The sequence below is a fragment of the Zea mays genome, chromosome 9 (assembly GCF_902167145.1).
Source record: "Zea mays cultivar B73 chromosome 9, Zm-B73-REFERENCE-NAM-5.0, whole genome shotgun sequence".
Classification (NCBI taxonomy): domain Eukaryota; kingdom Viridiplantae; phylum Streptophyta; class Magnoliopsida; order Poales; family Poaceae; genus Zea; species Zea mays.
The window spans coordinates 145,054,138-145,066,227 of record NC_050104.1 but is presented as its reverse complement, the minus strand read 5'-3'; the positions used below and the strand labels follow the sequence as shown (position 1 = coordinate 145,066,227).

Sequence of the window (12,090 nt, the reverse complement as noted above, 5' to 3'; positions counted from 1 at the left end):
TACACGCAAACCAATCTATTGATGTAAACTGTGTAGACTAATGCATAAATAAAGTCAAGAGGATTTTTTAAAAATATTATATTTCAAACCAATCATTTCACTCCCCTGACTATTTGTAAAAAGACCATCTCTTTTCATCAATCAACTATATAAAGCACCAGTTTTCACAATCGTAGTACCCTTTCCTACTGTATGCAAAAATAAGTTAAAATTATGCGGAAGATTCAAATTTTAATTGTTGGCTCTGTATTCATACCTAGCTAACAAATAGAACGCATATTTTTATGTTTTATTAAACCAAAGTCTATACATCAAATAATAGAAATCGTAGCAATACAGAATTTGTTCTTCTGGTATTTTATCCATTACTCCGAAAACATCATCAGCCTACGGTCAATCCCGCTCGGCCCAACCCGTCACTATATTAATCCAGGATCATCTTCCTGCGTCGCCGCTTTGCCTTCCCCGCGTCAAACAAATCTAGGGTTCCAAGCGAGCGAATACCTTCCTCCGCCTGCCGATCTCCCCGCATCTCTCGGGCTAAGACGATTCGAGGCACGAGCGAAGATGCCGCAGCGGCATTCGAAAAACAACAACGACCTCGCCTTCTTCACGTACGAGGAGAAGCGGAAGCTCGGGTACGGCACGCAGCGGGAGCGCCTGGGAAAGGACTCCATCAAGCCCTTCGACGCCTGCTGCCTCTGCCTCAAGCCGCTCATCGGCCCGCTCTGCTGCCCCAAGGGCCACACATTCTGTAAGGAGTGCATCCTCGAGTGCCTCCTCTCCCAGAAGAAGGACATCAAGCGGTAGGCGGCAACAGTTCACGCTCTTTACTTCTCTGTCTTGTTAATTGCGTACTTTCTTTAGGGGGTGGTTGGTTGGGCTATTGGGGGAGTAGAGTAGGGTGCGCGATGGCAGGGAGGAGAGAAGGCTGCAGACTTTCACAGTATTTGTGGGAAGAATCGTCAGGCTAGTATATCAGTGCTGTAAGGCTCAGGCGGCTGATGATTTTTCTGCGGATATTAGGGGTGTTTGGTTCCCTTAGTCACTCTTCTAAGCTTTAGAGACTAAATTTTAGTCAGTAGAGTATCTATGCGGGAGACCTCATTTATTAGTCATACTGTTTGGCAATTTAGGGAGTAAAATTGACTGGCACTAAAGTTTAGGAGTTGGGAACCAAACACCTCCTAACGCCAAGGGTGTCAATGAATTTTGGACCAGCATGGTCTCGCCTGGAGTTCGATTTTGCTTTGCAAGGTCGTACCTATATTTTGGATCAAATTGTCTGTCTTTCTTGGATCGGTACTGTCTTGATTCGTGGTCTTGTATGTAGTTTCATTATCAAACACTTGACCCTTGCCATTACTCACTGTGCCTGCAAATGTATGTTTGTTTGCTTAAAAGTACATTTTACCAGCAACCATGTTCATTAGCCACTGGTCATTAAAATAATACGCCTCTTGTAGTTGCCTTACCTAGAATTCATATTGTTCGTGACAGACACAAAAAATTCTGTATTTGGTCTTAAACTATCTGCTTTTCTATTACCCTTGTTCTTCCAGCAAGCTAGCAGCACATGAGGCCCAGAAAAAGCAGGAGAAAGAAGAGGAGGAAGAGAAGCTAATTCTGCAGAAGGCTAAGGAGTTGGATGCCTTTGATCAGCAGAATCATGGAGCTGTTCCCCAGTACCATGATCGCAGTGGTTCCCAATACAAGAATGGGTTTCATGGAGCAAATAGTGTGAAGGTCACTTCTTTTGAAGAGGAAGCCCTTCGCAATATGAAGGCATTCTGGCTCCCTTCAGCTACTCCTGAAGCTACGGTCAAGGTAGACTTGCCCTCCACCGACACTGTTTGCCCGGAGGGGCAGGAGAAGCTTAAGTTGAAATCGCTCTTCCCTATCTCGTTCACAGAGGAAACTGCTGATCAGAAGAGCAGCAAGGCAGGAAACTCCTGTAGCTACATGTGCCCTAGTTGCAAGTCCACTCTCACAAATACCATGTCCCTTGTGGCGGTGAGCACCTGTGGCCATGTCTTCTGCAAGAAATGTTCCGACAAGTTTCTAGTGAAGGATAAAGCTTGCTTGGAGTGCAGCAAACCATTCAGGGAGAGGAATCTGGTTCCATTGGAGAAAGGAGGAACTGGGTTTGCTGCACATGATGAACGCCTGGAGGCAAGAGATTTCAAGTATTTGGGTAGTGGCTCTGGGTTAGGGCTAGTGAAGCCTGCACCAAAAACTTACTAACCTTGAATAATTATAGCTGATGTTGTGTATTGTTTACCATGGTGTCATGAAATTATGTAACCTGGAGAATTTTGTTTTATGGCATCAAAATCGTTGTATTCAGAACAGTTCATCTTCAGTCTTTTAGGGGCTGTTTGGTATTACGCCTAAACTGCCACCTCCCGCCACACTTTTGCTGCCGCAGCTGTGGCGGCCGATTCGGCCGCCGCGGCTTAGGCGCGGCGCCGCGCGTCAGGAACCAAACTGGCCCTTAATCTATCCGATATGCATGCATCTTGCAGCTTTGCTTCTTTTTATTGTGGCAAATTTGTTAAGCTCCAGCTTGTCTAACTATGATCCGCTTGCTCTTGGTGTTGGCATATATGTTGGGGCTTGTTTGGAACAGCTCTGTTTCAGTTTTTGTTTTAGATCTCTGTCATTGAGCAGCTACGGAGTTGCAGCTCATGATAGAGCGTGTGGACCTGTTTGACAGGTAGGCTACCTCCAACTTTAGGCTTTAGGAATGAGAGGTTTCTCGTGGAAAGGTTTGGGGCTGATTTGGTGGGATCCATTGGGGGAGAAATTTAAATAATGAGAGGATTCCTCTTCATAGATTCTCTCTATTTACATGTCTACCAAACCAGCTCTTGAAAGTGAATCGTATTCCATGAATATAATATCTATCGAATGTGATATATGGAATATATGACAAAGGTGGAGCCTTGGAGTATTTCGATCCATCAGTCATATACATATAGGCCTGAGTCAGACATCAAATAGCTTCGATTTGCATTATCCGTAGGACACCTTATATGTATCGATATCAAAATCAAAAAGATGTACAATCCAATTTCTTGATTCAATAGAAGCCTAAAGATGTGCATATGGTACCCAAATAAGGATAGGATAGATTTGAGTTTTTTCGATTTACGCAAAATATTTCTGAGTTAATATTATTGGTGTCAATTGAAAAATATTTTTGACACGTGATATAATTACCATTAATTTATTCAAGAAAAAAAACATATTTTTTCTAACAAATTGTCATGCCCATGATAGATAATTGACAAAGTTCATTCAAGTATAAATGATTGTGCATGGACAACTCATGGATTTATTACCTTCGAGCACAAGTTGATGGGTGATGTACTGGCGTTACAAACTCAAGTGACCGCGTGCTTGGAACCTCTTTGGAAGGAATCAGGCTGGCTGGCCTCGAGGTGGCCTGCTCGAGCCTCGTAATCAATTGCAAACAAAAAGAAATTGGTTATAATTTTCAATATCTGCAACTCGTAGTCTGAATGGTCTCGTGGACGAAAATAACGCCAAGCTCAGAATTTCCATGTAAAAAGCTTTTCATCACGGCTACAAGACTCGGACCGACCAAGAATCGAACAATATACACACATTAAATGATCAAAACACTAACATTACAGATGCGAGAGATCACAAGCACGAGCCTCTGAAAGAATGTTTCAACTCATATTACAACAATTACAATGCCATCCAAACTTGCTAACTATTTCCAGAATGAGTTGTGCCCTACAGTTCCAACAGTTACTTACCTGAATCTCCAAGCTAGGTTTTTTTTGTCAAGATCAGGTCTGCATTCCGCTTACTCAGAACAACACCAGCAAGGCGGCAACTTCCCAGCATTTTTCATGTGCCAAAACGGGCCCTGAGTGGCTGCACCAAGAGCGGAAGTAAACCTGATCATGCCCTAGGATAATTTACACCTAACAAGCTCAATAATAATTACACTAGCCGATGCTGGCGAAGGCCCTTGCCAAAATGGGGTTGCATCAACCTAACATATAGACCGTTCTGATCCATCAGAGAGTCATGTGTGCCCTGCTCAACTATCCTACCACCATTTAGGACAACAATGTTATCCACATGCTTCATCATTGCTGCCCTGTGCGCAATGAGAATCGTTGTCTTGTTACCCATAACCAGAGTGTCGAGAGCTTCTTGTACCACTCTACTTGATTCAGACTCGATTGCAGAGCTGGCCTCATCCAACAACAGTATAGGTGCATTCTTCAAAACCACCCTAGCAATGGCAATCCGTTGCTTTTGCCCAGGTGTTAGATCGACCCCTCTCATTCCCACATGGGTGTCATATCCATGTGGCAAGCTGCTGATGAAATGGTGAGCATTTGCTATCCTTGCAGCTTCCTTTATCTCAGCCTCTGTTGCGATGTGCCTTGCGTAAATAATGTTTTCTCTTATCGTCGTTGAGAAAATAACTGGATCTTGCTGAATCAGGCCCATGTGGCTACGCAACCATCTAAGGTTAAATGATTTCAGATCTCGACCATCCAGCAGAACTTGGCCAGAAACAGGGTCATAGAATCTCTCAATCAAAGAAATAATGGTGCTTTTCCCTGATCCTGAGACCCCAACCACCGCAAGTGTTTGCCCACCACTCACTTTAAGATTAAAATTACTCAAGACAAGAATGTCAGGGCGAACAGGATAAGAAAAATCAACACTCTTGAATTCAATGCTTCCGTAGACATTGGGTGGTTTCAAGCCGGTGGTATCATCAGGATCAATTTTTGGCTCCCGGTCAATAATTTCAAAGACTGACGTAAGAGATTTTCTCCTTTTAAGAATGTAAGGTGCCAGTCCAAATGGCTCCACCAACGCGAATGATGCAAACGAAAACAGAATGTACTCTTTTAGTCCTGTGGCTATTGTCAGACGTTGTCGGTCAACTGAAATTGCAGTGTACCAAAGAAGCAAGGCATTGCAGGCAAAAAGGAGGAACTGGGAGAGACCAAAACCAAAGCCTATAGCCAATCCTTGCACAAGACTTTGTTTTAGTATCTTCCCAAGATGTAGTCTGTAGAGTTCCATGATCTTATCGCCAGCACAGAATGCTACTACAGTGTATATGTTCCGGACTGCATCTTCAAGTACTAACGAAGCCTTTCTATGCATTTCCTGGATTCCTTTTGAGAAACCAGCAAGCCACAATTTCTGCAACACAAGTTATTAGACCCTTAGAGACTTGCCGGTGTACTAATGTGCTACAGTTATAACATATGGAACATTTGAAGAAGTGCTGCTGCTACGAGTGAGTAGCATGATATAAAAATTTCAATATTTGTGACCCATATATAGTCTTTTTTTTATTTGAGGGGTAGATCATAAAGGAACTGTCACAAAGCCCATTGCTAATTACTAACATGAAAAGTAATATTCTAGAGTTTGATGTCTTCAGTACACTATCTGGTCTTACATGTGCAAGCTTCAAAAGAAACAAATGCTAGGCATCAAATTTCTGTTAATACACTAATATTTTCAGGGGATAGCAAACAAATAAAGAAAACTATTACCTGTGCAATAGCAGATATGACAAGGACTGGCAAAGTTGCAAGTGCAACAAGTGCCACCCGCCATCCCAACAACATTCCAATAAGGAGAGCCACAGATACTGCAGCAGTATCTTGTATAAATATGGAAAGCCGGTTACTGAACGCAGCACGGACAAATGTAGCATCATTTGCGAGGCGCATGGACAGTGTATCAGCATTGTTTTCATCTTTGTCAAACCATCCAACTTCATTGCGTAGCATTGCTGTCAAAAAAATCATAAATAAGAATTGAACTCTAATAAGGTAAAACCAACTACATGATTAGCAGAATCCAAGGACAGCATATAAAGATGCAGATTGCAATTACCTGAGAACATCATCCTTCTTATGCGCTCAGTCATTTTCTCCCCCATTATTCCAAAATAGAAATGTTGCAGCCAGTTGACTAGCACTGTAATAACACCCATGCCCACTATGAATAAACACCATCTGTTCACTTCATGGCGCATATCACGGATTTCTATCTGATAGTATGCTGACACTATAAGTGCTATTGTGTAAGCAAGCAGTGGATTAAATGAGCCAAATATAGCAGCACCAATTGTACCTAAAAGAGCATAAGGCCATTCAGCGATACTAAGTGTTGCAAGACGCCAAAAAGATGGAGGTTTCTGGTGCTGAACCTCATCCAGTTCACTACGTTCAGAACTCGTATCATCTTGTTCACTCTGCGGTCTGCTAAAAGTTTGTGAATGTGACCGCTCGTTCTTAGGATCAGAAGTCAAAAGAGGAGATATGGGTGAGTCAGGTTCTGAATTCTTAGATGACTGCCGCTGTATAGGATGTACATCAACTTTAGGAAGATCAGGTAATTTCATTTCAAAACTATTCTGTCTCTTAATGGACGGTGTCCTTTCAGTTTCAATTGCAACCATAGGTATTCCATTGTCCATAGTTTGTTCAGAAGGTGGACTTAGATCCTTTGGTGAATCATGAGAGTTTCTGTTGGCATCTGATCGCCAAAATTGAAGCATACCATGTGTCCTTTGTAGTGATGGTGATTTTGCCATCTTAGGAGAGGAGGATTCTTGAAAGTATTGGCTCACCAATGCATCCTCAGATTGGAGCGACTTATGTTCCCTGCTGTTCTTGGTAGGCATCCTGTCATGAATAAAGATAGGATTAGTAAGGTAGTCCAAATCAAAGCATACACTTTTTCAGCAGACATGACGGAACAAACATTCAAATAAAAACCCAAGAACAAACAAATATTCATAAAGTATTTCGAATGATACTATAGCTATCAATGCTCTAGGATCTAAAAATTTGTTAGTTTCAACAAGTACTGCTAAATATGCTTAGCCACATGTCGGGTAATGCTTATGGAAAGAAGGCTTTACCTTTTGGGAAGTTTTGTTGCTTCCTCACACCTTAAAAGTTCAGCATAAAGGCCATCCAAGTTTAGAAGTTCATCATGTGTCCCCATTTCAACAAGATGGCCCTCCTCCATTACAGCTATATAATCAGCATTTTTAATGAGGCAAAGACGTCTAGCAATTATAATGGTTGACCTTCCCAACATCAGAACATCTAATGCTTCTTGTACAGCCTTCTCAGCTTCAAAATCAAGTCCTCCGGTGACCTCATCAAGCAAAAGAATGGATGGATTCGAAAGCACAGCACGAGCAATAGAAATTTTGATTTTCTGTTCATCAGTGAGTGCTAGACCAGCTCGACCAACCTACAGATTTCAAAAGGTGAGTACCAGAGATGCAATGCCTAAGCAGTCTAGCCTTGATAAACAATAAGATATATGGTAACCTCCTTTACCTGGGTTTCGTACCCCTTTTCAAGTGAACTGATGAACCCATGGGCATGGGCTGTTTTTGCTGCCTCTTCTATCTGATCAAAGGTAGCAGATCTTCCATAAGCAATATTTTCCCGAATGCTCAAACTCAATAAGGCTGGTTCTTGTGTCACCAGACCAATTTGGCTTCTTAACCATTCTACTTTCAAATTTTTTATGTTTTCCCCATCCAAAAGAACTTCACCTGAAAAATAATAGTAGTCTTTTGAGTGGAAATAGAAGTGGAAAACAAAAGATGCTTCTCAATGCTCTTACCTAATGTTGGGTCATAGAATCTCTCCATCAGAGGAATTATACTGCTTTTCCCCGAGCCATTTCTACCAACAAGTGCCACAGTTTTTCTCGCCGGTACAGTGAGGAAGAAACCACTTAATATTGGGATTTCAGGACGAGACAGGTAGCTAAAGTACACATTTCGAAACTCAATATTCCCTTGCACCTGGGGTAAGGTTGTCCCTTCTTGATTGGTGCTGGAAGTTGAACGACTAATCATCTCATATAGTCTATAAGCAGCAATGCGCCCTTGGTCGAATGAATAGAAGTTTGTAGCTGCTTGATTCAAACCACTACAAATTAAAAAAAAACATAGATAAGGATACACATGACAGAACAATTTATATAGAGCAAAACTTCTGTGTAATTAAGTCGCTTACAGGCCGCTCAGAATTACAGAGAATAAAGCTACCACAACTTCACCACCATCAGCTTTTCCACGATGGATCAGATGTCTTCCAACCCAAAGTTGCAAAGCACAAGAGCAAATGGCGAGTCCATATGTAAAGCCAAGACCAATTCCTTGGACAAGGCTAATCAAAATTCCATATCTAAGTGTGGCTTGAAGTGAGGTAGCATAGGAGTACTTTGCAAGAGTTTCATTTGTAAAAGCATACAGTGTCCGGATGTATGAGATGGCCTGTACATGCACATGTCACATTAGAACCAGGCATATTTTTACTTATTAATCGCACATCAAACCAGAATGATAGTATAATCTACAAAGTCATCAGTGCAGAATAGTGCCCTCTGATACAGCACTCTTGAGATTGGAGATACGGCAGCCATGACATTGTATCAGATAGCGGCTTAGGTTGTTGTATACTTAAAAGTTTCAAAAGAAAGATAGGCACAGTGAATAAAGGTAGCACCTGTTCACCAATACTAGCCGCTTCGGAATATGCATCTTGAATGTTTTCAGCCAGTCTATGAAGGAATATGTTAGATATTCCTCCAGCTGCAACAATCAAGGGTCCAGTGGCAAGAGTTAGAAGTGCTATTTGCCAACAATTCAGAAGGCCAACAATGAGACCACCAACAAATGTAGCCATATTATGTATGTAGTTCCCCACCTACAAAGAAACACAGTTGTTACAAGACCCTAAAAGTGATGAGGTTCACTCTGAAGATCATAATTCCAGAGGAACAGATGGTTACTTCACTATTTAGGCTTACTTTCTCGCTTATAGCTGACTGAATGAGCAATACATCACTGAGCACTTGACTAACAATATCTCCGTTGTTACCATATGTATCAAAAAAACTCATGTCTTGATTTAGCAAAACATGAACGTATTTTGATCTGATGACAGCAGTCTGGCGTTCCCCAGTGAGAATCCAGCATGATACCTCTGCAGAACTGAAATAATCAGGAATTTGTGTTTCTGCTGAGTGAGAACTGCAATTTAAATGACAATAGTTACTTACCTATCCATCCTGCGACGAAAACACCAGCAGCTATAAAGACAATATACAAGGCATGCTGCAACGTTGATGAAAAAAAATGTAAGAGGGCAAGCTATGGATTTCAGAAAACCGAAAAGTGGGAGGGAGGATCCTAAGGGCTTGTTCGGTTCTACCCCAATCCATATGGATTGAGGGGGATTGAGGGGGTTTCAATCCCTAGTAAGTCAAAATTTCCTCCAATCCGTATCAATCCCCTCCAATTCATATGGATTGAAAATAACCGAACAAGCCCTAAGGGACAAAAGAAACATGCAAGGACGCACACAAAATGCAAGGTCACACCCGTTCAGAGAAGTTTAGACAATAATTTCTGATAAGTCCAAAATTGGGTACAAGAAGAATCAAACAACTGATTAAATAAATGGATTGCCATAAACAACAAGACCGAGTACAAGATGACAGTGCACATCAATTAATGAACTAGATGTGCGGATCCTAGGCGCGTTCCAGATAGCAGTCATTATAAGAGTAAGTGTTTAATGTAGAATATTTTAGAAATTACTTGTTACCCCCTGAGGAGATGAGACCCATAAGTCCTGTTTTTTTCAGCCCCTCTTGTCACAGATGAAGTTGCCATATCCCCATAATTTTATCTCCACCTACAGGGTACACCGTACACCAGCTATGAAAAGAGTATCAAGTGAAACCTCCACCTGGCTGCCTCAACCAGCTTGTTTGCAAGAAAATTTCTAAAATGGTTATAACTAAACTACTAAAGACAGCTATAGGATACTCCAGGCAACCTTTCAGAAACCAAACGATATAGAGCATACAATAACTATAGCGTTCAAAATGCAACACTCTTTTAAAAACATTCCAATCAAACGTGGATATAAAATACAATAATAATGACCAAACACAAGACATCAACAAGTATCAACCGATCCCTTAATGTGCTAACAGCTAAGAAACACATATTACACCAATAAACGTCTTAAGACCCTTGCATCCTTCAGACCAAGGAGACCATCCTGCAACCAACCTCGACATATTTTTTTTAATGGACAATTCAATAAAACACCACAAACATTTAAACCATGGCTACTTCACTCTTACATTCTCTGTCTCAACATATACACGATTTCAAAATGTGCCTCCACAGCAGCAGCAGCCCAAACTCTAAGCAAAGGTGATACCAAGTACAGCCCAACCCATTCCTATGTCTAATAACATATGATGCTTTGCAAAGTTAGCAACAGAAACAAAATCAAAATTGACTGATTTGAAGTGATAACTTGAGTTATAAACACAACTGCACTCAAAAAATGCAGAGCAGCAAACATGTGCAATTGGAAAACTTCCTAGCCCTGTCTTTTGAAATGCAACCTAGAAGCACCTATTCGCTACGAAAGCAAAACATGTATCCTATAATTTTTTAGAATTGCCATGTCCCCAAAGTACAGCAAACATCTGTACTTAATCAATAGGGGAGGAAAGTGAACTGTCTTATGAGAATGGCATTACGAGACAATAGATAATCCTTCATTAAAAAAAACATTTACAACATCCTTCCGTCTAAAAACGAAAATGTAACAGTTATCGTATGTACAACTAAGTGCCAAGCATAAGAAGTATCAGCTTACCTCCTTAAACCGGCTGAGCAGCTCATCGCTGCGTCCATAGAGAGACGACCCAACCCGCTCAGAGTCGAGCAAATTCAGGGCCCTCCCGAAATAGTGAAGGTACACAACGAGCGCCGCGCCATGCGCAGCAGCAGCAAGCGCCCCAGCAGCCATAAGGGCCCAGTCGACCCCATCGGCGAACTCGAAAAGCCTCCAGAAGGACACCGCCGCGGGCGGCGGCTCGACCTCGTCGTCCTCCACCTCCTCCTCTCCGGCGCCAGCGCCTTCCCCCTCCCTTGCCCCCACGCCGGCATCCCCCGCCGGCCCGTCCCCGTACGGCGAGGGCGACTCCGGCGGCTCGGAGACCTCCGATACGGGTGTGAGCGGCTGTACATGGGGCGACGCCCACCCGAACAACCCACCCGGCACCATCTCCTTCTTGACGCCTTGCGCAGCTCGACGAAGCCGTCAGAAACTCAGAATTCAAAAACCCTAGGATCCGACGGAGCTCATCACCACAGCCAGCCCCGAGACGGCGACTACGGGGAGAGACGGCCGATGGCGGCGGCGGCGGCGGCGACCGGGTCGCTTCCGAAGCGAGCCTCGAGCTGTCTCCAAATAAACTAACTCGAGGAGGCCAGTGCCGCGAAGGAGACACCCTTTGAAAAACTCTAATCTCGGCGGCACACGGCAACGACGACCCGCTCAGGAAAAAAAACGGCAGCTTCTCCCACACGCGAGGAAGCCCCTCCACGCTGAGCTCCTCGGCGGCGGCTCGTCGCCGGCGAAGAGGCGGGGCGGGCGCCGGCGGTGGGGATGGTGTGCGCCTCAGTCAGTTGTGGGCTTTCCTTCGCTTCTGGTGTGCGGGTAGGAAAGACCGAAAGGTGAGGAAGAGGGGACCCGTGCGTGTGATTGCGGTGTGATGGGCGGGGCCCACATGGCGGTGGCCCTTTCTGCCTGGTGTTTGGTGTAAAGCGAGGTTGGCGTGTGTGGCGCCGGGCCTACTTGGCGGTGGCGGGTGGTATGGGGGCGTAGGCGCGTACGGCATCGGTGGGCCAGTTTTGACAGCGAGAAGGGGAGAGTTTGGCGAGTGGAAAAAATTTCGCGCGACGTTGGAATTAGACGGGCGGGATTGGTGCGGAAAGGTCTCGTGGGCACCGAAGGGGGCGGGGCCCGCCTGCGCCGGGTGGCATGAGCTGTGTTGGTGTAGCTTTCTTCCGCTGCTAGGCACACACGAAATCGGAGGCGCCGTCTTCTTTTGAATAGCGGACGGAAATCGTATGCAAACACGAAATCGTTGCAGCAACACATTCATCATTTGATCGTGCTTTCCGATCGTGACAGGATAGGGTGTTTGCATACGATGGCGTCGGAT

The 12,090-nt window shown here is 43.7% G+C and overlaps 2 protein-coding genes across 3 annotated transcripts; one reads left to right on the top strand and one right to left on the bottom strand.

Annotated features, from left to right (window-relative positions):
* The first annotated feature begins 463 nt into the window (after window positions 1-463).
* On the top strand, window positions 464-2,346 carry LOC100280875 (nitric oxide synthase interacting protein). The gene is made up of 2 exons (NM_001153795.1): window positions 464-806; window positions 1,563-2,346. Exons 1-2 carry the CDS (start codon window positions 568-570, stop codon window positions 2,242-2,244), a joined length of 921 nt encoding a protein of 306 aa, NP_001147267.1. The 5' UTR covers window positions 464-567; the 3' UTR covers window positions 2,245-2,346.
* Window positions 2,347-3,543: 1,197 nt separating this feature from the next.
* Window positions 3,544-11,875, bottom strand: LOC100382746 (uncharacterized). 2 transcript variants are annotated; one of them, XM_035962704.1, is made up of 12 exons: window positions 10,737-11,875; window positions 9,656-9,752; window positions 9,115-9,169; window positions 8,863-9,038; window positions 8,559-8,759; window positions 8,067-8,326; window positions 7,669-7,979; window positions 7,377-7,597; window positions 6,947-7,287; window positions 5,914-6,707; window positions 5,568-5,809; window positions 3,544-5,208 (listed from the first exon to the last, which is right to left on the bottom strand). In XM_035962704.1, the coding sequence occupies exons 4-12, from the start codon at window positions 8,953-8,955 to the stop codon at window positions 3,979-3,981; spliced, it is 3,693 nt and encodes a 1,230-aa protein (XP_035818597.1). In that variant the 5' UTR covers window positions 8,956-9,038; window positions 9,115-9,169; window positions 9,656-9,752; window positions 10,737-11,875; the 3' UTR covers window positions 3,544-3,978. The 2 variants fall into 2 exon arrangements, with proteins under 2 accessions (XP_035818597.1, XP_008658835.1); XM_008660613.2 differs by lacking the exon at window positions 9,656-9,752 and having other exon boundaries at window positions 10,737-11,639.
* Window positions 11,876-12,090: the final 215 nt, after the last annotated feature.